General features: G+C 32.0%; 7 protein-coding genes across 12 annotated transcripts; 5 read left to right on the top strand and 2 right to left on the bottom strand.

Annotated features, from left to right (window-relative positions):
* Nucleotides 1–64: 64 nt before the first annotated feature.
* On the bottom strand, nt 65–6,610 carry LOC107270678 (serine/threonine-protein kinase STK11). Of its 3 annotated transcripts, XM_015745901.2 has the most exons (8): nt 5,991–6,610; nt 5,481–5,601; nt 5,007–5,192; nt 4,786–4,922; nt 4,115–4,458; nt 3,732–3,780; nt 3,002–3,091; nt 65–2,109 (listed from the first exon to the last, which is right to left on the bottom strand). In XM_015745901.2, the coding sequence occupies exons 1-7, from the start codon at nt 6,332–6,334 to the stop codon at nt 3,022–3,024; spliced, it is 1,251 nt and encodes a 416-aa protein (XP_015601387.1). In that variant the 5' UTR covers nt 6,335–6,610; the 3' UTR covers nt 65–2,109; nt 3,002–3,021. The 3 variants fall into 3 exon arrangements, with proteins under 3 accessions (XP_015601387.1, XP_015601385.1, XP_015601384.1); XM_015745899.2 differs by lacking the exon at nt 3,732–3,780 and having other exon boundaries at nt 5,991–6,606; XM_015745898.2 differs by lacking the exon at nt 3,732–3,780 and having other exon boundaries at nt 65–3,091; nt 5,991–6,603.
* A 300-nt stretch (nt 6,611–6,910) lies between these two features.
* On the top strand, nt 6,911–7,958 carry LOC107270679 (DNA polymerase epsilon subunit 4). The gene is made up of 2 exons (XM_015745902.2): nt 6,911–7,317; nt 7,383–7,958. Exons 1-2 carry the CDS (start codon nt 7,075–7,077, stop codon nt 7,521–7,523), a joined length of 384 nt encoding a protein of 127 aa, XP_015601388.1. The 5' UTR covers nt 6,911–7,074; the 3' UTR covers nt 7,524–7,958.
* Nucleotides 7,959–8,525: 567 nt separating this feature from the next.
* LOC107270674 (dnaJ homolog dnj-5) lies at nt 8,526–13,319 on the bottom strand. 2 transcript variants are annotated; one of them, XM_015745886.2, is made up of 6 exons: nt 13,195–13,319; nt 11,019–12,561; nt 10,494–10,935; nt 10,152–10,367; nt 9,847–10,076; nt 8,526–9,736 (listed from the first exon to the last, which is right to left on the bottom strand). In XM_015745886.2, the coding sequence occupies exons 2-6, from the start codon at nt 12,545–12,547 to the stop codon at nt 9,607–9,609; spliced, it is 2,547 nt and encodes an 848-aa protein (XP_015601372.1). In that variant the 5' UTR covers nt 12,548–12,561; nt 13,195–13,319; the 3' UTR covers nt 8,526–9,606. The 2 variants fall into 2 exon arrangements, with proteins under 2 accessions (XP_015601372.1, XP_015601371.1); XM_015745885.2 differs by having other exon boundaries at nt 13,070–13,206.
* A 643-nt stretch (nt 13,320–13,962) lies between these two features.
* On the top strand, nt 13,963–17,332 carry LOC107270669 (protein aurora borealis). Of its 3 annotated transcripts, none has more exons than XM_015745871.2 (7): nt 13,963–14,114; nt 14,475–14,755; nt 14,824–15,118; nt 15,189–15,274; nt 15,366–15,563; nt 15,640–15,973; nt 16,056–17,332. In XM_015745871.2, exons 2-7 carry the CDS (start codon nt 14,480–14,482, stop codon nt 16,577–16,579), a joined length of 1,713 nt encoding a protein of 570 aa, XP_015601357.1. In that variant the 5' UTR covers nt 13,963–14,114; nt 14,475–14,479; the 3' UTR covers nt 16,580–17,332. The 3 variants fall into 3 exon arrangements, with proteins under 3 accessions (XP_015601357.1, XP_015601358.1, XP_015601359.1); XM_015745872.2 differs by having other exon boundaries at nt 13,966–14,103; XM_015745873.2 differs by lacking the exon at nt 13,963–14,114 and adding an exon at nt 14,124–14,345.
* Nucleotides 17,333–18,171: 839 nt separating this feature from the next.
* LOC107270672 (BBSome-interacting protein 1) lies at nt 18,172–18,419 on the top strand. Its single transcript, XM_015745881.1, has one exon. It carries the CDS (start codon nt 18,193–18,195, stop codon nt 18,391–18,393), a length of 201 nt encoding a protein of 66 aa, XP_015601367.1. The 5' UTR covers nt 18,172–18,192; the 3' UTR covers nt 18,394–18,419.
* LOC107270666 (LMBR1 domain-containing protein 2 homolog) lies at nt 18,247–24,765 on the top strand. Its single transcript, XM_015745867.1, has 10 exons — nt 18,247–18,660; nt 18,754–19,088; nt 21,789–21,999; nt 22,100–22,276; nt 22,366–22,543; nt 22,624–22,805; nt 22,884–23,123; nt 23,212–23,413; nt 23,492–23,611; nt 23,684–24,765. Exons 1-10 carry the CDS (start codon nt 18,487–18,489, stop codon nt 23,923–23,925), a joined length of 2,061 nt encoding a protein of 686 aa, XP_015601353.1. The 5' UTR covers nt 18,247–18,486; the 3' UTR covers nt 23,926–24,765.
* LOC107270668 (mucin-17) lies at nt 19,095–21,706 on the top strand. Its single transcript, XM_015745870.2, has 2 exons — nt 19,095–21,226; nt 21,342–21,706. The coding sequence occupies exons 1-2, from the start codon at nt 19,662–19,664 to the stop codon at nt 21,589–21,591; spliced, it is 1,815 nt and encodes a 604-aa protein (XP_015601356.1). The 5' UTR covers nt 19,095–19,661; the 3' UTR covers nt 21,592–21,706.
* Nucleotides 24,766–24,927: the final 162 nt, after the last annotated feature.

Genomic DNA, 24,927 nt, shown 5'->3' with positions numbered 1-24,927 from the left:
GCTCGTGAGGGACGTGAAAGTGATGTGGAGTTTTCTCGGTATTCATTTGATGTATTAAACGATGATTAAAAATATTAATTTTATTTGAATTTGTCGGTTCTTAACTCTTATAATTTACAGCTGAATATACACATTTATACAATTTTCTTTACTCCATCATATTCACACGATGAAACAAGTCTATCAGTACTTGCGCAACGACAAATTTCACAGTGCTACTTTCTTCACGTAGAGGCGATACCATATATCAATAAGTCAAAAGGAACAATTATCCACTCGAATCAGTAGCACAGCAACTTGCTTTTTCCCTGACAATTATGGGTATACAATTGTATGATGGTATCATACAATGATCATTTCTGTTATATATGCTACGTTAAAATATAAACTTGATTAAGTAACAGGATTGAACGGCAATATGGCACATCTCATATAAACTTGCTAGTAAGCTCACAAATGCTTTTCGATTAAATCAAAGAGTTGACATAAAAAATACTCTGAGTAGATCAAACAAATAATTAGGTTATCAGATAAAATTCACGGGATTTCCCCTAAAACTAGTTTTTCATGTTTTTGATATTTAGTATTACTTTACTAACCAACGTTGATAGTTTGATGTTTTTTTAATGTCAACTCTTCAACTGGTTAGATTATATTTAAGACTTCCAATTCAGTTTTTCATATTTTTAGAGGCGTAACTGTAATTTTACATTGTTATGAAGCTACAGTTTCAATATTTCCACCGTCAATAATTATGATGTATTGAGGATTTTATACAGCGTTATATAATTTGCTTATAGTTGCATCCTGCTGTAATACTGACGTACATACTAATAAATTGCAGTCCATGATAGAACTCTATGAACTATGCAGTAGAATCTCATTTTTGAATTTGAATGAATGCGTCAAGTGAATTTGAAGATTAAAAAAAAATAATATTTGCATTGTACAATCATGATGACTAATGAAAGTCTTTCTATTTGCAATTTCATATTACTAAAAATGGGTCATATAAAAGTGTATTGGTCACTGGCACTGTAACTAATAATATGAATTGAAAGGATTCTGGTAGCGTTAGCAACATTAAACATTCATCATGAAATAAATGATTAGAAATGTTTACAATATTGTTTTCCTCTAGAGATTGATTGTGTAAGATAATTAATAACATTTTAAATTATTCCATTTCTGTAAATAAGATTGATGATTCCAATTACCAGATATCTTTCAATTTATTACAGTTACTTTATTTTTAGAAGTACTTTTGATATTAATATACTAAATAGTTACTAACGAATCGCATTGCTAAATGAGGTAAAGTGTTAAACATAAAATTTCTATGAAAACCTCATTCATCTTTGATCAATTATCGACTACCGATCTTTATACAATTAAATATATTCATAAATTAATAGACGCACAGTGTTACCACAAAATAGAACAGCAAACAACATGGCAAAATGTTTGGTCACCTATAATTTAATATAAAAGTCATATCTTAAGTTGCATACAATTATATTGTACAAATTGAGTAATGTCCCTTCAATATTCTTCTTCTTGACATTCATAAAACATCACAATTTTACTAAAAATATTTTGACTTGAAAGAGTGCTAGAGTGCCAAGTATGCTATTTAAAGTCCGTAGAAAGGAATCTTGAATTTTTATCTGAACATTTATTTATTTTTACCTTGAACTACTCCGAGTTCCTTTTAAGGTGTCTAACAATTATCGGTGTGCAAACAGTGTTTGGCAGTAAGAATTATTAAGCACCATAATCGATTCAGTTTCACAAAAAACTATACTGTGTGTGGCGTTTCCCTGGAGAACAGTTCACGTCTACTATTCAACTGGTGTACTGACATTTCAGCTACTTGTGAACACCAAAACAAAAACCTTATATAGAAACGAAGCTCAGAGTGCTTAATGTATTAATCTCAGATATAATATTGATGAAAGAATATGTTTTTAAGGCTCTGTGATATTTGTGCTTCGTAAAAACACGGCGAGATAAAGAATTATTCGTAACCGATGTTATATCTCATCCTCTTTTCCTTTTCTTAGGTCATTTACAATAACTTTGAGAAAAAATATGTGAGCTTTATAACGTCTGTAAATAATTAGTACAGTAAATTAGACATCCTCTGCAATTAATGAGCTATTTGCAGAAAACAATGAAACTTAATGAAAACGTTAATTAATGTTAGATACGTAATTAAAGAAAAGAGGATTTTGAAGTTAAATGGGTGTAGAGATGAAGGTACGAAACTATAAAGATAAACGAGGAAAAAAGGAAAGAGTGCTGGATACCAAACAACAAAGTTTTTGAGATCGTAACAGCATTCTGAGCTGATATTTGAGCATAATAGATAAGTTGTGTGTTTACATGAATGCTCAATAGAATATTGAAGACGTTTGAGGATTTTGAAATTGTATTGGCCTACTTGTGGCTATCGAAGTACTTTATGCAAAATTTAAAAGAATGAAAACATTGCTTAGAGAGGGACAATTACAGAATGAAATAAAATTTAAATAATGCGATCTTGTCTCATTCTCCTTTAAGTTTATAGGTATTTGAAAGTATCATGCTAATTGGTATAATCACAATTAATAATTAATTGTGTCTTATGAAATGAAGTATCATATCAATCATAGATAGAGCTTTCGTTAGACCATCAATTTGTAGAATGTAATACATTATTTACTACAACTATTTAACATTAATATCACAAACGTTTATATAAAATGCTTTTGAACGAAATAGCTCAAAAGATTTATAATCGAGTCGTTCTATGACTGTAGTATGTTTTGTAGTATTCAGCACTTTTCCAGCATATCAAGCTTTCAGTTATCTCCCTCATAGAGAAAACATATTGACTGACACAGTCAGTAAAATTATGTAAGAACAAGCAGATGTGGTAAGGATTTGAATCATGATGGTTTACATGACGGGAATTTCTTAACACTAATACATGAAGTGGGCTTGCGCCACCTCCGTTTACCATGATTTGTAATGTGTTTGTTATAATGGCTGTTGCAAGCATTCTTCTGTTCCCCACTTGTCCGATCCATTTCTTGGAGTTTTCTTTCTTCTAAAAATATTAAAAGATGTATTAAAGTAGTAGCTACGACAATACATTTCTGTATAGCAAATGTAGAACATGTATTCAGGAGTATTGTTTGCTGAATACATAAATATAGGATAAATACACAACCCTTGAAAAGTTAAACAATTTTACATCATTATCCATGTAAATTTCAGATAATAATATAAATCACAAATTAATTTATTCATGAGTTCTGTAATCATAAACCCATTCAAGAAATGTGAAACTTGTAGATACAAAATGGATGAAAATTCGACAGATTGTGCGATTAATAGCATCACAAAGAAAGTAATTAATATGTTAATAGAAATTCTGATGAAGTATTAATACCAACAAGAATAGGGGATATCATGAGGTCTAATATGCGGAAAAGTAGTACCGACAAGTGACAGTCCAGAATCCAAACTAAGAATATGAGAATATCTTTTTTACAGAATGATGCATGTTTTCAATAATAATATTAGACAATGAACTTTCAGTATCCCGTTTTAGATCTGAAAAGCAAAACCTATATTTCACTTAAAACAGTGACTTCAATTCTAACTCTTCAAAGTTTCTTACTTTGTTAGTGCCAATGTAGAATGCACACTCTGCGAGCTTAAAACTATGACAACCTATGACTTACCGGTCATAGCGAGACCACCAATCTGGACTCACTAGCGATTCACATGAATCTAGCCAATTAAAAGAATGACATAAAATAAAAAGTGTTTTTTCTTTGGTATAAAATAATAAGCAGCAAACTATTATTTTATGATCGTTAAGTATCGTGCAAGATGAATTTGGGTGATGACGTAATCCCACACGGGTTTAATACACAAAAATAGGTGACTTGCAATGCTTTTAGAAAATGGGGATATTGATTAAAGTTTTTCAAATTAACATATGAATATTTTCAATAACTACATCTTCAATTTGCCACAAAAATTTTTTTTATAACTTAATTAATATTGTTGACCAACCTCTATAGCATTAAAGTAACGACTGTTAATTAAACAATATACATACCGTTGAGTTGATGTTCAGTATAATACGTAGGATCATTATCTACTCCATAATGATGTTCCATCAGGTACGGCAGTACAGTCATGGTGTGCCATTCGTCTCCTCTGAGAGGAGGTATGGGCACTTCTTCTAATGTTTTCGGAGGTCTACATATAGTCCATGGGTGCTGTCTGATCTGTTGTAGTGTAAATCTCTTATCTATGTCTTTTTGCAGCATTCCTTGTAGAAGCGATTTCAATGGATCTTCTACTTCTGCAGGTATTGTATATTCACCTTTCCCAATATTTTCATATAATTTATAAATATTATCTCCTTCGAATGGATATTCTCCCGTCGTTATGTTGTATCTAAAAAAAACAGTTTATATGATGCAACACATTGTAACATACACTCTTTGATCATTTATAGTTTTTCATTAAATATGATACTTATTATTCATGCTTGAGTCATATTCCACTAAATGTATGTAAACAGCAGTGATTGTGCACATAGCAATTAGCATACTTATTTAAGATTTAAATTGAAGTTAAGGTCATATGTGATAAACATAAATGTTGTTATAACAAATTATGACTCGCACCATGGAATAAGTGATATATTTTTGAGATTCATAAAAGATTTTGTAGATGAATCAAGGTCACAAAATGATATCATTTTTTTAAAATTGAACTCACAACGTCACGCCACTGCTCCAGATATCAACCTTAAAACCTGCAAAGGTTTCACATCCATTAGCAATCTCTGGTGGTTGAAATGCTGGAGAACCTTGTCCTGTCGTACACGTGTCATCTTTGGCGAACATATCTAATGCCTATTTTTGGAAAATGCAGATTACCACACTTCAGTAAATACTCTAATTTCGTAGTATGAGTAAAAGTAACCCTAGAAACCCTACCTCTGCAACACCAAGGTCACTTATTTTCAAGGTACCATCAAGTGTTAATAATAAATTTCCTGGTTTTATATCTTTATGAACGATTCCCTTGCTATGAAGATACTCCAAACCATCTATCAACTGACAGAAATAACCATGTCCTTGCCAAAGAGGAAATTTTTTGTGCGGCATACTTTCCAGCATATCCTGTAAAAACTCTAATAAATAGACATCTATGTTTTGTTAATCCCATGCAAGATAATTGAATTATAAAAAGTAATATTTATATCTTACATTCATAATATGACATATATATATTGTACATATGTATAATAAAAGGATGTCTAAAGGTCATAAATTTGTAATATTCTTGCTACTCATTTACTTTAAGAATTCGTTTTTAAAATGTTGAAATATTAAACCATTAAAATTAAAAAATACTGCAGTTCTAGATATTAATAGTGTTAATAAAAAGAATTTTGATAATCTACGTACCTGTAGTCCTCCAACACAAAATTCCATAACTAGGTACATTTTTTCTTTTTCATCATTGTATAGGACATCCACAAGATCAATAACATTTTTGTGTTTTAATGTTCTTAATAGCTGTATTTCCCTGTTAAAACATTTTTTATAAACATTTATTTTAAAGCATCAGCTCCTTATTAGAAATTTGAAATGAAGCATAAATACAAGTTAAGCACAACATTATCAGCAGATAATAATATCAATGGAATTAAAAACAACAATAAATCTTAATTTGGTCAATAGAATATATCAGAAACATTGAGCTTAAATCTTTTGGAAAGAAATCAACTGCAATGAAAAACTGTAAATGGTATAGTTAGATAAGTATAGTGAGATTAAAGTATGCAGCTTCTACTGTGGTCAGTCAATAGTGATTCATTGTGTCACATGTAAAAATTAACAGAATATATATATATATATATATATATATATATATATATATAACTTAAAAATAAATTCAATTTCGTAATTTCATACCGTTGAACATTAATTTCCCCATTCGGTATCCTACGAAGTTTCTTCTTCTTTAAGATCTTGACAGCTCTTCTGCACAGGGTATCTGAGTCTAGCATTTCTTTCACTTTCCCATAACTGCCTTCCCCAAGTAAATCTCCCATGACATATTTACCAATTAATTTACATTTCTTTTTTTTTTCTTCATATATAATCTGATGGGAATCCACCCTGTGGAAGGCCATGTTAATCTCGTCCAGGTCATAATTGGTATCATCGTTCACCCAAGTAACCGGCTCAATATCACCAAATAATTCATTATTTACTTCATCCTCATCTGGATCACAGATCGCGATCCTATTGTCCATTTTCAGAACACTAATCACACTGATTTATACACAATTACACAAATTTAACCTAAAATATCACCGGCACCATCATTGTTTTGTGATCTGTACCCAAGGTTGCTATCAACGATGCTGGTATCTTGATCACGGCGCGTCTTTCACGCCTTTCATATTTCCTGAAATAACCTTCTTCCTATCGGCTACCGAATGCACTATATAAAATGACGAATAAAAACTAAGCAGCTTCGGCAACTCCAACATCATCCAAACATTTTCATGAGTACCAAGAGGCGACAACCAGTGACAACCGAAACATTATTATTGGCATGTCCCAATTCCAAAATGAGATGACCCAAAAGATGTTTTCTAGCCAATGAATATTCCTTTGCAATACGACATTCAAAACAAGAATACAATTTTATTAATTCATTCTAGATTCGAATTGATTGTCCACAAATATTAAAGAAGATTATACATTTTAAGTTTGAATACCTTAACTTATAAGTTTAATGTATGTTAAATATCTATTGAGAACGTTATCGATACATTGTTATAGGTATATCGTTCGCATGAGAATTCGACATGCGATCTGTAAAGAGCAGTCATATGTTTTATGATTATATCTCTGTTTTTGTTCTGCACATGGTTCTGCAGTTCAACCTACAGATTTACACGAAATTGATAACCTGAACGGAGAAAAGAACAAAATATTGTGATTGTGCAAATAAAAGCAATAGTTTCCGTTTGACAACTGTTGAAGTATGACAACCCCAGTGATTGATGACTTTACAAGTGAAAATGAATTGAATGAAAGTGCTGTAAGTACAGCCGGTGAAAATTCGCAGGATTCTCAAGAAGAAACTGAAAATATATCTCATGGGGATGAAGAGCAAAAAGAGAAATTAGTGAGGTTACCCCTTGGCAGAGTTAGACACATTATGAAAATGGATCCTGATGTTAACTTAGTTAATCAAGAGGCTATTTTTTTAATAACAAAATCAACAGTAAGTGGAACAAGTAAACTTTTCATAGATCTTGCATAACAATTAGAATAACTGGTTTTTTTAAGGAATTGTTCATAGACTCCCTGGCAAAAGAAGCTTATAAATATACTGTACAAACAAAAAAGAAGACTGTGCAAAAGCGTGATGTGGAAAGTGCCATTGAAAACGTTGATTCCCTTGTATTTCTGGAAGGAACTCTGGAATAAAGTTTCTAGTTCACAAATGAGTTGATAAACTACATATGTAACCTTAGTTAATAAATTGTATACATTTCCATTTTTAAAGCTATTGTGTGTTTCTATTTTTGATCAAATGCTTTGTATGCCTCTTGTCATCAGTACAAAAGACCTAATTGAAAAACAAAATTTTAGACAATAAATATTGTTAATATTAAAAAGGATCTAAATATAATTATTAATTGGAAAGAAGCTATACTTTCACTGTGAACATTAAACAATAATATTCATTGCTTATTAAGTAATTAATTTTACAAATATTTTGGAACAGAATATATAAGAAGTATACTATGGTTCCATTCAGTAATTTATTATAATTTAGTTGTTAAAATTTCTCAAGGTATATGTGAAGTATAAACAGATCAATATGTATTGACCAAAAATATAGAACAGACTAAAAATAAATTTGTGGAAATTAAACGAACTTATATAGATATCAGAGTATATCTTATTTACTTTCCATACAACTTTATTAATGACCTGATTTGACAATAATTCCACTAATAAAATATAATTTATACTAAATTCGTTTTTGTATGCGCCACTTGCATTTTCATTTATTTGCAATTAATAATTATAAATTCAAATGGACAAAAAAAATTCTTATCATTTACAAATTCATGTTATTTGGTACTCGAGCTATAGGATTAGGAAAAATAAATCAGTCTTATTCCTTATTCATGTTTAAAGTTTTAAGATTCTATGAAATGAACGAAAGAATAATAGACATGGAGCATTATTATGCACATTTATGCAACTTACAATTACAAACAATTCAATAATTTGGATAAGGCTGCAAATTAAGGATGAAAAATATTAAGATGTTATCTTAGCTGCATCTTTTTAAGTAATTTTGTAGTTTTTCTCAGTATATCATGCATTATCATGCATGTGTTTCCTATCATTTTATACCTTCATGCTTGGGACGTTATAGAGAGAACGCAAAAATTAAAAAAACATAAAATGTAAATCTTTTTAAGGTCATCAAAGATTTCTATGTAATTTATTCATTTACCGTTGAAAACGACTATATTTATGTAAGTTATGTTGCATTACGTTTTACGTAAATCGCCGTCGAAGGAAGGTTGAATATGGTTAATTATAGTAAAATATGCAGTTATACAATAAGCATTCGTACATAGATTTAAGTATAATTTGGAATCTTATTCAGATTTACTTCATTTTGCATAAAATAAACTCAAATTATAAAAGGTACAGCATTGTCACTTAAAATCCTATACATATCTAAAATGAAGAGATTCCATAAAAATTAAAAATTGTAATATTACTTAGCAGTAACAGGACATGGAAGAATGAAGAATTTTATTTCATAATCATATTCACTAAATTCAAATACTTGCTTTCTCAATGTAAAAGAGCTGTTAATCAATAAAATGTGTGAGCACTGCTACAGCAAAGGAAAAATCTTTTTAAGAAATCACAAAAAGGAGTGTACTGCTTTCTCAAAAAATGAGACCATATTGTAAATTCGATTCTTACTGTAGACTGAGTTTTTTCGTTTTCCTTTTATTTTTAAGTATATACAGATAGTCTACATGCGCTGCATCCATATTGGTATTACAGAACAACTTTCAAAACACTGCAAGCAGTCCGTGGAACATTAATGTAGATGCGGCATTTTATAAATTGGGGAGTGAGAAGCTTCGCAAATTGTACGATGCAAACAGAAAAACTTTTAATACTCTTTAGAGGGTATCGTACCAAGTATAGGAGACCGACGCTTAATAAACTAGGAGAGCAATAAATATCAGCCAATGAAACAAATTTTAAAAGTATTCTTGAAGACTGACCAGTGATCGAAAAACAATTACAAGATACACTTCTTGCGAAAACATTCACCGTTTGTACAATGTCATTGAGAAACTTTGTTAAACAGTCATGGGAAAATTGTGAAAAGTTGAACGATTCTACGAGAAAGCAAGAAGCTTCCGAAGGACCAGAATATGAAGAAAACATCAACAAATACCGCAAAGACGCGTTATGTTCGGTATACTGGATTTAACATCTGTCCCTTCACATACTATACGTCCATTCACTTCTTACGTTTTGTTTTACGTCGCCGAGTATCGCCTTTAAAGGAATTTGGGTCAGTAGAGGATGGAGTGCTGGTAGACTTACTATTGTTGTAAAGGTTGTTCAAGAAGTCCTCGAAATCGGCCTCGCTACAAACCAAATCTTATGACATTGTAAACCACATAATGAAATATAATCATTAAGAGCAGTTTCAAATACTGCCACAATTATATTTTATGAATTTCTAATGCTTGTTTACCTTGCGTTTGGATCCACTTGATGTCGTTTTTTACTACCATTAGTTGTTTGCGGCGGTGGACGTTGGCCCAAAACAATTCTGTATTGGACGCTATGCGTATTAGCTCGAAGATGTTTCAAATTGCCAGCTTGGCACGCAGCCCAATCAGTGACATCATACACAGCTCCTTCCATGCACGCGTAATAATGCCATAGAAAACCCATTACGCGGGATTCTGCCCATATATCACCCTTGTAACAAAATTTATCAATAATATAGGAACCGTTTACCAACGTTCTACTTTCTAGCTTATATATTTTACTTACTTCCTTAGCGCTGTGACGTATTTTACACTGAGCACAGAAACGGGCAGCGTAACATGGTCTTTGAGTCGGGATGCGTTTGTGTCTTAAACCACAGTTTGTGCATCTAATCGTATTAGCGGCTTGTTCCATTTTTCGATGTAGTTGGGACAGTAAGTCACTCAATTCACCCCATGCTGCTTCAACCTGTCTGGTTTGGTCAAATGCTTGCCTTCGTTCCTAACAAATATTTAAAAAAATGCGTATAGTACGAATATTCCAAATGAAATTAAACTCTATAAAAAGGGTATGAATCTAATATATGAGAATTAAGGCGTAGATGTCGAAAAACAAAGCTATCCTTACGGGTTCTCCTATTATGTCGAAAGCATGAACAAGTATTTTAAAAGCCTCTTCTGCTCCTGGTTGGCTGTTCTTATCAGGATGTACCAAGAATGCTTGTCTTTTATAATATTTTTTTATATCATCGTCAGAGCACGTAGGTGTGACACCAAGTATACTGTAAGGATCTTTTCCCTTGCAAGCAAGTAACCGCTTCATAGCTTCTTCACCAGTACAAGGCAAGGCTATATTAGCTTCTAATCCGCCAGGTATCGAGTTCGTATTCTCCTCCTTTCCTTCATTTTTGCATTTCATTTTGCGCCAGAATGCAAATCTACTATTTCCAAACCATCCATCCACTCGTTTACCGACAGCATTGAGAAATCGTATTTTTGAGAAAGTACTTGCTATGTAAATCCATGAGTATTTCAAGTAAAGGATTGTATGGAACCATATACACTTGCCACTGAAACACAAATTTGTAAATTGGTAAGATTAATAAAGTAACCCGATCACAAGACAACAAAAAACTTATTGTAAATAACTTACAGTTGAACAACAAGATTTGCGCTCATGCTGACAACATCAGAGATTAAATGTAACAACCAGTAGACGATCTTCAATACAATCTTGCTCCATTGATTTACGAGTTTGTTTAAATTTCTGTATAATTCTTTAACAGGAGATTCTCTGCTTTCTCTTTTACGACCTCTGTGTCCCTTCTTGATTTGCTGAACTTTTTCAGCTTGCAATCGCTTTGTACTTTTTTCTTTCATAGTCTTTTTATCCTCCTTTCCAGTTTTATTATTAGCCTGTTGATTTTTCTCTATTTTTTCTGGAGATACTGTCTGGCTGAAACTATTTATCGTATTCAAATTCAGATTATTATTTATTTGAATTGGTCGTTTCTGAATATTGGTGCCTGATTTCAGATTACTGTTTGGAATCTTTGAATTATTAAGGGTTTCATTTTTATCTGGTTTTTTAGACGTTTTCCAAACCTTCTTTTTCTCAAATTGATCAGATCTATCAAAGGCATTCAATTCATGAGATTCAATTTGTGAACCAAGATTATCTAATGAAACCCAACGTCGTGATAGGTTCGAATTATTCTTTTCAAGAATTCTCTTAGGAACTTGTAGCTTGGGAGAATTATGCTCATCACTACCCGACGAATTCTGCCTCTTAAGCAAAGCAGCTTTAGATTTATTCTTTGAATTCTTATTAGAAATTTTCTTCGTTGTAGGTTCGATTTTTGGTTTTGTTGATGGTGGTGTTAATGGAGGTGGCGGAGTTGGAGCAGATTTCGTCAAAACGTCAGAATAAGAAGGCCGCATAGGTTTCACTTCAGCAATCATTCTTGGCTTTTTCTGTTGTACATCTGGTATAGTTCGTGGTAATTCTTCAGGCTCCCTGATTTCAGGAGTTGACTGTGGCACTGGTGTAACATTGGGGGAGCCACCAAATGGACTATACGTTCCAGATTGATTGGGAACCCAGTTTCCCACAAGGTTGTCTATTAGTTGTTTACTATTAGAAGGTTGAGTTGGTAGAGTCGGTGAGACTGGTACTTGTTGTTCACTAAAGAGCCCATATTCACGATCTAACATGCCTTGATTGTTGTACGTTGTTAAATTATTTAGCTGACACTGCTCTGCCATAATTTGTGAAGCATTTCCATAAATAACATTAATATAATTTCCTCCACCAACATCAATAGTGCCCACTAAGTCATTATTCTCATTGATGCCCAAATGATTCACCGGTTGTGGTGGAAAGTATATGGGATCTGCTGTAGAAGTGTCATATGAAGGCATTTCTTGCATATATAGAGGTGAAGCAATTGGATTTATAGATTGCAGGCTTGGTGGACTAGGATGTGGTGGCTGGCCATTAATGTAATGTCTTGTTTGACCAGAGGAATAATCTCCCCAATTATGTGGTGATGTTTGTGGTGGAGTAACTCCAAATTGTACATAATGGCCCGATGAACTTTCTAAGTCTGCAGTCATAGCCTCAATAATTTTATCCAAAGACATATGTTTAAATCCAGGAGGTGACTGTTGTTGCTCAGCCATTTTGCTTGATATTTCTAAAGAAAACATTAGATATAACTTGTAAAAACAGTTAAATATATGTCCAAATATGCAATAAAATATATAGTTACTATAATTTCATATGATGTAACACATTTCATCCAATATAAATTTAATAAGTGTTTTCATAAATACATATATATTTTCTTGGAACAAATAATTATGCTCATCAATAATATTCTAATAGCAATAATACCAAATTTATGAGATTTGTTTTTAAACTCACTGTACATAAATCTTTTTCTTTACTTCTTTAAGTAAATAAGAAGAATTTTTATTATAAATATAACCAATTCAAAGTTTCACAAGAACTTAAATAAAACTCGATATTATACTTCATTTTCAGTACATGATGACAACATAGTACATCTAAGCCACAAAATACTTGAACGGATTTATAAAAAGTAAAACTTAGTAAAGACTTCAGGTAATTTTTGTTATCGTAACCTAAAACGATTACTGCACGATAAAAATCTTATGTAGTATAGAAAAGAGGAGGCTCACGTTATCAATAAAATATATTTTGAAGAATATTAATCAGTATCACATGCATAATCACTGATCACTCAGTACGGTACATTTATAGAAGTTGACATAATTGAGCAAAATACACAAATTACGTGACGTACCATGCGGCTGGCGCAAAATCAGCCATCATACCTCAACAGATTGACGAACGAATGAAAAATAAATTCTACATCCGCCATTTCTCCACAGAGGCAATACCAAACCTCTGTCTTAAAATTACTAATATATTGTTTAGACATAGGTTATTGAAACTAAAAACAAGAAAATTTCATAAATGTCGATTTAAGATATCTATACATAGCTCATATAAATTCTAAATATCTCATATTTCTTCGAAACCAAGGAATAGATTGAACCAGGAAGAACCAATTCTAAAGATTAAGCAATATCGTAAGCTTGCAAAAGATTTTATATAGTTGAATTGAAATATGTATATCGGAGACTACGTTTACACGACAGTCATCAACCAATTTAGTTAATACCGATTAAAAAGAATACACAAATCATAAACATTTCTACTTGTAAGGAATATTTGGAATTGGTAAATTCTTTTAGATCAGTACTAGCTAAATCGGTTTAAGACCGCTGCGTAAACGTAGTCATTGAAATGTAGTCATGGATACAGGCCTTAATCCGAGATTTTCATAAATAGAAAAACGAGGTGCAATAATGAAAGTCAAGATGTTATTGGCTGGAGATTAGTAGTGGTACATATTTGGAGCTAACAGTAATCTCGCTGGTATGTTAAACAGAAAGTGCTAACAAAACCGACACATTCAATTGGATAAATTTTACACTTCGCCCATTTATATGATTTGACCAATCAAATGCTTTGCTTCTTTAGCTATGTTCTGCTGAATATATCCAACGCTCAAGGAAAAGGTGGTTTAAGAAACTTGACACGTGATCAAATTTGTTAATTTCATTGGTTGCTGGAAAGGTTTGAAATATTACGGGTAAAGAAATTAATCGCAGAGACGCTGTCAATCCTTTGGTAACAGCATTTAGAAGTAAGCGTATTGTAAGCAATAAGAAGTTATTATTTTTTGTCCACTTTATCTGTGAAAACTATAAAATTCAATGGTGTATACTAGTTTTGTGTATAAAAGTGAAACTGTCAAACTTTTCTCAAAGCTTAAGGGTTATTTTGTATAGCATGGTTACTTTTTTTTCAAACTTATCAGACAGTAAAATATTGTATTTTAATATATTTGAATACCTTTATTTCTTACTAAGGCCATCATACTTATAGGCAAGTTAATTATAATCTTGATTTTGCATTGAATTATATATTTCACATTAGGTCATTTCACCTAACTTTTTTTCCTTTGTACCTTAACGTTAAACAGGCTTTTATGTTAAATATCACTTTTTTTTTTAGCTGTGATGGATCAAGTGCAATGGACAACACCAAACAAAAATCAATTCAAGTGCCATAGCTCTGTGTTGAAGAGTCCTATAATTCATAAAACACCAGTGAGACAAAATGAAATAAGATATAGGCAATCTACATATCAAAATAGTATGGGTGGTATTACTGTTTTACCAAGCCATATTACACCCCCATCTGGATTAACAAAATTTATAGCTAGAAATCCATTTGAATCAGATCTAACAAATAGATTACATTTATCTATGATAAGTCCAACAGTATTTAATCAGGTATATTATTACATTATAATAAATTCTTTTGGATGAAAAAATAATATTCAAATGAACTACTGTTTCAGGTGTCTAACTCTTCTAGAGATTCTTGTGGTTTTGCATGGAGTGTAGAAGATTTGGCTCTGTTACATCCAGCACGAATAGATGAATCGCCTATGCAACAAATACATTGTACAGATCCTGAAATTGAATTGGAGGCTCAAGCAGCCATTAATAAGTTCTTTAATGCACCTCAAATTATCCCTAGTCCTTGGGATGCTAAAAGAAAAGAGAGTACAAAAATACTGAATTGTAACAGCCCTACATGTCCTGTTGACAACTTAAATACAACTACAGAATCTCAAAAATCCAAAAATGAATGTATGGGTTAACATATCTGCATATCTAAATATGCCTAGAAACATTTTTATATAATGCTAATTATGTTTAGGCTGGACCCAGACAATACTATCCCTTCCACCAAAACTACCCAAAGAAGTAGAAGATGTCTTAAAAGGTTATTTTACGTTCACGCAGGTACTGTGTATACTATATTATTTGCTATATTGACTTTGAAGAATAGCAATATTAATGTTCAGTTACTTATTTAATGAAATGATGTAAACAGGAGCAAAATATGGAAAATGAGGAAGCTAACTCAAGCAATAGTTCTTTAAGAAGGAAACTATTTTTCAATCATGACGATTATGCTGAAGATGATGATGCAAGTTCAATATCTTTATCATCAGTAAAGTCAAGTGATTCAAATGGTATTATTTGTAGTCCTCTACAAAGTGGAATGCGAATTGACGGCAGTTTAGTAGGGGTAAGACAACTACATTTTATTTCTCGTATTGATTAAAAAACTAGCTAACACATCATAATATTCTAATCTTTTTCAGCGATGTTCACAAAAAATGCAACGTAATTCACCGATACCAAATTCAGGAAATATATCACCACCGAATTTGTCTCCTATTAATGATAATAGTGAAGCTCGATCTAAGCAAGGAACACCATTGGCACTTCTGAGAAGTATATCACCACTCAATATGTCTCCTATTAGTAACAATGCTAGCAATATGTCTTGCCAAAGTATCAAATATCGTCCTCGATCTGTCACTCGTTTGGACTTCACTGCCGATATGAGTATAGAGAATTCTATTTGCGAGGAAAACAAGATAATTAGAGCGCACAAGATTGATCCATCCATACTCACCGTAAAAACTTCTCTTAGTGAGTACCATTATATGTACTTTTTAACACTATGGTGTGTTTACTAAAAAATTTACATATTTCAACATTTAATGGTGTTAAGGTACATCTGTTGTCACAGCTGTTGAAGAACCTATTCAAGTACAAAATGATGGTAAAATTTCAAACTCACAATTGGATGCTAAAAGTACAAAAACGAATGATACTGTGGAGATGGTAACTCTGTCAGAAGAAACGACTCCAGTTAAAAAAAATCTGGAACATAAAAATCGTGTAACTGTTGATCAGAATTTTGAAATTGTAAATAGATTAAAATTTGCAGCAGATTGGTATAAAAGCCACTCTAATGAAAGTTGTACATTTCAACATAGTAATACGTTTTCTGGTACGTCTGCTCAACAGAGTACATCTAACATTGCTCAAGACACTGGTTATCAAACTAATAGTACTTACAACACTACAAGTCTTATTGATAGTTGTAGTATTACTCCAGTTAAACAAAAAGGTTACTGGGATGAACGTGGTTTACCGTGTGATGATGATATGCAATTGTCTGATTGGAAGAAAAATTCTAAACATATCTTTAGCTCTACTCCTTCGAAATACGTACGAAGAAGAGATCATTGAGTGATTACTGTGATGGATTTATGCTTTTCGAAAAAAATTTGTAGAATATTTGATGACTGCGAAACATTCTGTTTTATGACGCATATACTTAGAATATTGTAGTTTATTATTTTTTATGCAACTATTATATATAGATATATATACCAGAAATGTATTCAGACTTAACATAGGCGACAAGTGAAATCTCATTGATTTTCTTAGCTAAAAAATATACAGGATATATGAATGACAATGCTTGCAGTATCCGATGAGATAAATTGAAATTGTATCAATTTTGTAGTAACGATAATTAATACTTTTTCTATTTTAGATAAATGAATTAGAATGCGTGATTGAGAAGGGCATTGTTGTTGATCATCTTTTATACATAAAAGCCCTTCGATATTTCTTTAGTATAGTACAACAAACTATCATTAAGCTATACAGTTCCTTCTCATTCATGAATAAGGATCTCATTCCTTTGGCGTAAAAATCATGTAACTATTAATTTTACTGCGACAATATTAAGTTAAAAACGAAGATTTGATCGCTGCGCCTAAGAAGCTTAATATTTTAATATACAAATTAGTCGTCAATGTAGAACAAACTGGCTGTTAAACATCATCTCACATTCATCTTTATACGCTGGTTAAAAAGTTCCGCTATGTATTAACTGAAGCAAGACTGAAATTGTTCGTGACTACAATATACAACTATATTACATGAATTTAGAATATACAAGTTTTATACAAATAAAAGTTGGGCTGTTTGGAATTTATGCATTTATTCGTTTTCCGGAAAGAGGAGTGGGAGCAGTTTCCGGAATATCTGGTAGAAGCCAGTGGCAGCTGCGCAGTAGATGGCGATTGAATCTGTGTGATTATGACGTTGATACTTCTGTTTGTACAACGTACATCTTCCAGACTTTTAATCAAAGTGCTTCGATTTATCGGAATATAAAAGTGATGATTCTTCATTTCGAAGACAGTACTGTAAAGGTAAAAACAATATTCTTCGTTTCCTCTTTTGGCGTAGCTTGACGCTATATTCACGTTGCGTCAAATCGTACGCAATCTTACAGTACTTATTCGTTTCTTCTACTGCTGATTTGTCTAACTGTACATTCCTTACAACTATATTCTATTCAACTACAAGATATTCAACATTTTTTAAACATCAATCTGATTTTATTTATTTATATGGTCTCCAAGATATACTGTTACTGTATACCGCATGACACACCATGTGGGCTACTGTAATATGGATCTTTCCTGTAAATATGAATTAAGTTTACAAATTCTTAAAAATTAATTGTCTTGCAATATTCACGTCCGTTTCCTATTTCTTAATAATGTTAACATGTGGATCAAAATAGTTAGACATGATTGTGTATTAAGACTTGTAAATAGGATTGTTGAAGACAGAACCTACTTTTAGTATTATGAAAATTAAGAAGTTTTTATCAATTCATTGGGATTATCTTATAGCTTGCTAATAGCAGTGAGTTGACAAGCAATATGTATTAATGTATTTTTTAATTCCTACTTCTTAGTTGTCAACTGCTTATATTGTTGGCTATTTTTAACATTTATCTGTTTGTTCTCATTTGCAGATTTTTCTGTTTTTATCGAAAAATGTCAGAGACTACAGAGAAAACCAGTGAACGGATTAATATTGTTATACCACAGCAAGGTTTTTTATACAGTGAAAATAAACCACACTACATATTGTGTAAACCAAAGTTAATGCCATTGAAGTCTGTCACATTAGAAAAATTAGAAAAAATGCAAAAAGATGCTGAAATGAAGATGAAAGAAATGCAAAAGGATGACTGAATGACTAGCTAAGATGAATAAGGATGTTTAACTAATGTTATGAACTTATTGCCTATCCTTCTATATTTTGTTTGAGATAAAAGAAATACCAAAATGAGTCTTGGACCACTTTTATCAGAAGTCATATTTGCCTTCTGTCTTGCAGCAACTTTGTTATATAAATATGGAAATGTTTTTCGCCACCACATTATTGTCACAATTTCTGTGCTAATTGCATGGTACTTCTCACTGCTGATCATATTTGTTCTACCTTTAGACGTTTCTTCGGTGAGTTTTTAAAAAATATTTCTGTGAAAAATATGCTGCAACCGATTAGTTTGCATTTATCGACGGACAATATGTTACTTTTTTTTCATTTAGACTGTATATCGGCAATGTATGGAACAGTATATTCATAATACATCCATTATTGATAATACAACTGTTGGACCACCAATTGTCTGTCAAGAACCATGGTCAAGTGTACCTGATAATGTTTTCCCAAATTTATGGCGAATTGTATACTGGACATCACAATGTCTCACATGGCTTATACTTCCTCTAATGCAATCATATATAAAGGCAGGGGATTTCACTGTACAAGGAAAATTGAAATCTGCTTTAATTGACAATGCAATTTATTATGGAAGTTATTTGTTCATATGTGGAATTCTGCTAATATACATCGCATTGAAACCTGAACTGGATCTTGATGGGTGAGTGTACCAACCTAATGATATCTCAACATTACAATACTGTGATATACGCACAATATTTTTTAAATATTAATCAGCTGTGATTTTGTACTATTATATCCAATGCAATTTAGTATATCATATACAGATATTATTTACGTTGGTGGTAAATGACATGAATTTTGTGATGTCACATTCAAACCTAGAATTATTAAGAAATCTCGCACAAAAAAATTAACAGGTACGATGACCTTCATGTTGAGTCAAATGATTTTCGTGTTTTCCTTATAACTCTAAGTAATATTTATTCATGCAAATTTGACGGTTTCATATTTTTAACATCAATGAGTACTTACTTAAATTACTTATCACATTGTCATGTATAAACCTTTTGTTGGTTCATTTGGTGGATGTTATTAAGTGGTCAATGACTATATTCAGGATAGGTGATGATCAATTATCATAGTTATCGCTATATTAGCACATCGTTCATTACCGTCCTCACAACCTATATCATGGAAGGACTCAAAATTCCACAGTCATTTTCAAGGAATACTTTTACGCGAATCTTATCGTATATAAATCTTTAACGAAATGATATTATTAAAGAGAAATATTGTTTTATTTTTTACATTTTGTATAGTAGCTCTATCAAAGCAAAGGTCACTTTATACAGATAGTGAAACTACACGTTATACAAATGCAGCATTAACATTCAATTCTACGTTCAGTGTTTTTCAACTTAATCTTACAACATCCACAGAACTTCCTAAATCAAACGTGTCTTTAAATAAGTCTTTTGTTGAATTGGCAACAGACAATCTTACAAAAAGTGAAACAGTGAACCCAGTGAAAAATATAATATTTACAACTGAAGAGTCGTTAAATGATGATAGTGCTACAACTTCAACAGTTTCAAACACAGTAATTAATATTTCTGGAGGTACTTCTTCAGTTCTGTCAAACATTGTTATTCCTGTCATCGAAAATGTCACCTCCATGGATTCTACAATAAAAGAACTAAAAGATACCACAACAGAACACGAAACAATTCTACAATCAGATGCAGTTAAATCTTCTGTTCATCAGAAAAAGATAATATCTTCTCCATTGGATCAACCTACCGATTCAACAATTAAAGAAGAGTATTCAGACGCTGAATTATTAGTAATTCCTTTGAATAATGAAGATTCATCTACTGCAAAAAAGTTAGCTGCTGCATATTCTGATACAGTTGAAAGAATTGTGCAAACGAGAACGGTAGAAGAAACTTTACCAGCAGTAAGCACAGATGTGATACTTGATATAGTATCTACCGTATCATATCCAAGTGTTGTAAATCTTGAAACTAAAATTAGCCCTATTCCTCTTTCGGCGACAAGAATTGAGTACTCAATTAATTCACCTAAAATATACACAGAACAGTCAACATTATCACATATGGAATTAAGCAGCAATGAAGATGTTACTTCTCCGCTGTTCGTTCAATTTGCCGCTGAAAATGGACTTACAAATACTCCAAGCTCTCCTATACATATTTTAGATAATACAGAATCACTACCAACCACCATTTCTACTTTTAGCTCAAATGAAACTCCTTTGGATGGTATTGCAATAAGTGACTCTCCAATCCCGACTAATCCATCATCCCCCTACGTTACAACTCCTGTTCAGATAAATGATAATATTAAAGAAATTGTTGATTATGCCATTAGTGCAACCACGATCAGTAGCAAAGCAGAGGAATCTGAATTACTTATAGCTGCAGCATCCGTTGGCGTCGTACAGTCAAACCATGAAGAAACTATTTCAGAAAGACTAATCGATACAACTACTACAGAACCTATGAAGGAAACGGACACTTTATTAATCTCATTAGCTTCTGCAAATCCACTAAATAGTACTGAGAACACTTTAAAGGAAAAATCGACGCTACACGAGTTGACTGATTCGATCCAGCTTTCAACAACATCAGAACCACATTCAATTGCTAGAACAACGTCTTCTACAGTTGACACAATTCATGTATCAATAGATGATATTATCTTTGATCCCAGTATTATTTTAGCAAAGAGAAGTCTTCAACGTCCATTATTTATCAAGAAACAAGTTGATGCAGTTGCGGATGAGAACGTCTTAGAGAAAAAGAATATTAATCGGTATGCCATTGAGTAAATCATAATATGTATTCGTTTGTTTGTCCAGATATAATAAAGAATAATAGACACATTAAAGCAACCTTGTAATACTTTTATTCGAAAAACCTTATTATAGAAGAGCCGTACATCCTATTCCACTAAGTATTCCGAATGATCATCTGCGACCTGACGAAGAAGAAGGATCAAGAACTAAAAGAGACAATGAAGAAAATTACGATTTGGATACGGCTGACAATTTTTATTGGTGTAATTGGATATCATCTGGAAATGAATTAAAGTGGCACCACAATGCCCGCTCTTATAATTACAGAACCGATTATCATAGATCCCCACCCTTTAAGCTTATTCCTGTATTCTCTGGTTAAAAATTTATATTAAGTAAATCATTACTAACTTAATTTTAGATATTGAAAAATGATGTACATTATTTTATTTAAATAAATATTTCAATATCTATAAAGTATCGCGTATTGTTGATTTGATGTATCCTCACTTTAACGTATAATATGTGTATATGAATATTGAAATATTTATATAAAAAATTACCATATTTAATTTTCAGTCAAAAATTAAAAGCTATAGCGTCATCAGCCTCGAATACATGGGGATTATTTCTTCTGGTTCTTCTTCTTGGCTATGCTCTTGTGGAAGTACCGCGTGGCCTATGGAATGCTAGCAAACCTGGATATACTTTGCATTATAGTTATTTCAAGGCAGCCAAACTAAGCTTAGATAAGTGTGAAGCGGAAGAAGCAGTCGATGACATACTTGAGGTATGTACACACTTGCTAAATCAACTAAAATGAACTATATATGTTGTTTACTAGATATCACTCTATTGTAATGGAATATTGTTTAATGTTGTAATTTTAGTCATTACAAGCAGCATCTATGGCTATCGGACCAGGTCATCCGTTTCACAGAAATTTGGAAACTATATTCCAAAAAGTACCAGCTGAATTGAAAGATAGAATGAACAGAAAACAATTGCCTGATGATACTCCAATTGATATTCCATCCGAAAAAGCTTTAATTCGACTACATAGACAAGTTGGTTTCAAAAGCAAACAAAATTAATATTAACATAATGGTACAATTTAGAAAAAATCTTTTACATGATATTCAACATTGTATTTCAGACTATAAAGTCATTGCAAACCTTGCAACGAACGGAGACACAGTGGGGTATTTTAATAGAGAAAATATTCAACTTGGAAGACGTTGCGAAAAATCAAGCTAGTCACGATAAGAGATTTAAACCAACTTTTCCGGTTATGCGACCATTTCCATTACGTTTAATTTATAATTCAACAATTGGTACGAGATTTTTATCTTTACATCAGATAATATTGATCATTTAGTTATGGATACATCTATTACCATTACATTTTTTTTAGAATGGTATTGGAAGTGCATTGTTAAAAGTTATGTTCAAAAACTCGCTGCTATCGCTGCTGGTTCGCTGTCAGTAGCTGTTGTCTGGTCTGAAGTAACTTTCTTTAATAAATCACCGGTACTATCATTGTTTGCTCAATTTGTGAACTTAGCTAAAGTAAAATACGATTATTTTACCATCGAGGTAAGGAAACATTGTTATTTGTACGATATCTTAAATAATTCTGAACTGCTTCTATTAATAACGACGTCTTTCTGACAGGTCCTGTCGACATTGATTATTGCTTATTTATGTTACTGTGCTTATTCCACGGTTCTCAAAATTCGTGTATTGAATTTATATTACTTAGCACCGCATCATCAAACTAATGAATACAGTTTGATATTCAGCGGTATGATGCTGTGTCGACTTACTCCACCTATGTGTCTTAATTTTCTGGGCCTGATTCACATGGACTCGCATATTATAAAAACTCACATTCTAGAAACACATTATACTCAGGTAAAGTCATTTTGTTACATCAAAGTAGCTATTGGTGTTTAGTATCTTTTTATATAGAAAGTTATGTTAAATTTTCTTTTCATTACAGGTAATGGGACACATGGATGTCATATCGATAATATCCGATGGATTTAATGTCTACTTCCCTATGGCCATCCTAGCTTTTTGCTTAGCAACGTACTTTAGTTTAGGTAGTAGATTACTCTCTATGCTTGGCTTTCAACAATTTCTGGGTGACGATGAACTTACGACAGACCTTGTTGAAGAAGGTCGAGAGCTAATTAAACGAGGTGAGGTTTACTGAAGGATCATAATTTCTATATTTATTTAATACAATATTCCTCATCGTCACGAATCTGCTGTTTCAGAGAGACGTAAACGTCAAAGAGCGGAAGATTCCACGAGCAGGAAACGCGAACTTCAAGAACGGTTTAATAATGTGGGAAATATATCCAGATACAGAACAGCCAGACAGAGTACAGATACTGGTATGTAAACGCTATTTTAAAATATTTTTTTTCAATTTTAATTACGCTTTATTTTTAATAACTTTACTGCAGTACGGCCTTTGCGAAGAGACGATTCTACAGAATCCGCGAGAGCGGGTCTTTTGCGCGATGTCGATCCAACCGATTACTACGTTGGTACGACTGTGGCAAATGATAGTTACGGTGCAAGCAGTCGTTTTGATCATGGCTATCAATCTGATGATTTCTTCGATTTAAATACAGATAATTTAAGAACATTCACAAGTACGACTCGTGTAGGACCACCTCCTCGGGGATTATTCGACGACATCTAAACGCGAATAATTTCTTTTTTAATTACTATTTATTATTATTTATAATTTTTCCTTGTCAAGCTATCGGGGTCGCAGCAACAATATAGTATACAACATTTTTTAAAAGTATTTCTTCAAATGAAGCGTAGCATAAGTACTATTGATATAAATTGAGTATTAAATAGTATCAACGTTGCAGTTGTGTACTCTTATGATACATATGGATATTGTAAAGGTTGAATTTTAGTATAGCGAATAGCATTTTTATCATGGTGCTAAATGTAATAAAATTTTCATAGTTACTACCCTTTTAATGATTAGGACAGTGTTCGATCAGCGTAGCCATATCGCATCTACGTAAATCGAAGTTAAGAGAAGGAAGAAGAGTAGCACACGTTTCCTTCCTTAATCTTTGTATTATCGTCGATACCTAAATATGGTCAACAAGTATTCGGAAAATCATGTATCGCGGTAGTTAGGAATGCAGTGAATGATAGTTTTTGTAAAAAATAAATTCAAGTACTGTTTAATAATACTTAAATAGATGCTTCTTTAAAATATGATCACAGTGATATTTATGCATTCTACGTATAGACAATTACTGTCGGTTTAGGACTTCAACATTTTTTTTGACAGTTTGCAAAAAATATAATCCTTAGAAAATTGCACGTAGCTGCCAATAAAATCACGGTAATATATGATAAGTTAGACACGTAAAATATGTTTGTGTGTAAAACCATTCCCAATGCATGGTCTATAACAAAAATTGTATACAAAATCACGTGTAGCTTACCTGAAACTGACTTTATTGAAATTGTGGACCCACTGTAGTTAACAATACTATGATACTGTCGAACAAGATGTATTTATTTATTGCATTGATTAATCTGTATATATTCTTGTTTATGTTTCGTCCATCGTTCTAAAATATTAATTTCAATATAAATATATTATTATCAGTCATTTTGTTGAGTAATATTATTAATTATGTCATATTTTATGGATGGTATGGTGTAACCAATG

Source organism: Cephus cinctus, unplaced genomic scaffold (assembly GCF_000341935.2).
Source record: "Cephus cinctus unplaced genomic scaffold, Ccin1 Ccin1_scaffold0806, whole genome shotgun sequence".
In the NCBI taxonomy this organism is placed as follows: domain Eukaryota; kingdom Metazoa; phylum Arthropoda; class Insecta; order Hymenoptera; family Cephidae; genus Cephus; species Cephus cinctus.
This window is presented reverse-complemented; position numbering and strand designations above follow the sequence as displayed.

Bases quoted from the DNA above. Each gene is read 5' to 3' on its own strand.
- LOC107270678 (XM_015745898.2), bottom strand. From the start codon at position 6,334: ATGGACAATAGGATCGCGATCTGTGATCCAGATGAGGATGAAGTAAAT. The intron at 5,602-5,990 runs GTATGAAATTAC...ATGTTTTAACAG, and splicing joins GGGGAAATTAATGTTCAACG to GGAAATACAGCTATTAAGAA. The intron at 4,459-4,785 runs GTGAGTTCAATT...TGTTTTTTTTAG, and splicing joins TGGAGCAGTGGCGTGACGTT to ATACAACATAACGACGGGAG.
- LOC107270679 (XM_015745902.2), top strand. From the start codon at position 7,075: ATGACAACCCCAGTGATTGATGACTTTACAAGTGAAAATGAATTGAAT. The intron at 7,318-7,382 runs GTAAGTGGAACA...GGTTTTTTTAAG, and splicing joins TTTTAATAACAAAATCAACA to GAATTGTTCATAGACTCCCT.
- LOC107270674 (XM_015745886.2), bottom strand. From the start codon at position 12,547: ATGGCTGAGCAACAACAGTCACCTCCTGGATTTAAACATATGTCTTTG. The intron at 10,368-10,493 runs GTAAGGATAGCT...AATATTTGTTAG, and splicing joins TCGACATAATAGGAGAACCC to GAACGAAGGCAAGCATTTGA. The intron at 9,737-9,846 runs GTAAACAAGCAT...TTTGGTTTGTAG, and splicing joins CAAGTGGATCCAAACGCAAG to CGAGGCCGATTTCGAGGACT.
- LOC107270669 (XM_015745871.2), top strand. From the start codon at position 14,480: ATGGATCAAGTGCAATGGACAACACCAAACAAAAATCAATTCAAGTGC. The intron at 14,756-14,823 runs GTATATTATTAC...CTACTGTTTCAG, and splicing joins GTCCAACAGTATTTAATCAG to GTGTCTAACTCTTCTAGAGA. The intron at 15,275-15,365 runs GTACTGTGTATA...TGATGTAAACAG, and splicing joins GTTATTTTACGTTCACGCAG to GAGCAAAATATGGAAAATGA.
- LOC107270672 (XM_015745881.1), top strand. From the start codon at position 18,193: ATGTCAGAGACTACAGAGAAAACCAGTGAACGGATTAATATTGTTATA.
- LOC107270666 (XM_015745867.1), top strand. From the start codon at position 18,487: ATGAGTCTTGGACCACTTTTATCAGAAGTCATATTTGCCTTCTGTCTT. The intron at 18,661-18,753 runs GTGAGTTTTTAA...TTTTTCATTTAG, and splicing joins TACCTTTAGACGTTTCTTCG to ACTGTATATCGGCAATGTAT. The intron at 22,000-22,099 runs GTATGTACACAC...TTGTAATTTTAG, and splicing joins CAGTCGATGACATACTTGAG to TCATTACAAGCAGCATCTAT.
- LOC107270668 (XM_015745870.2), top strand. From the start codon at position 19,662: ATGATATTATTAAAGAGAAATATTGTTTTATTTTTTACATTTTGTATA. The intron at 21,227-21,341 runs GTATGCCATTGA...ACCTTATTATAG, and splicing joins GAGAAAAAGAATATTAATCG to AAGAGCCGTACATCCTATTC.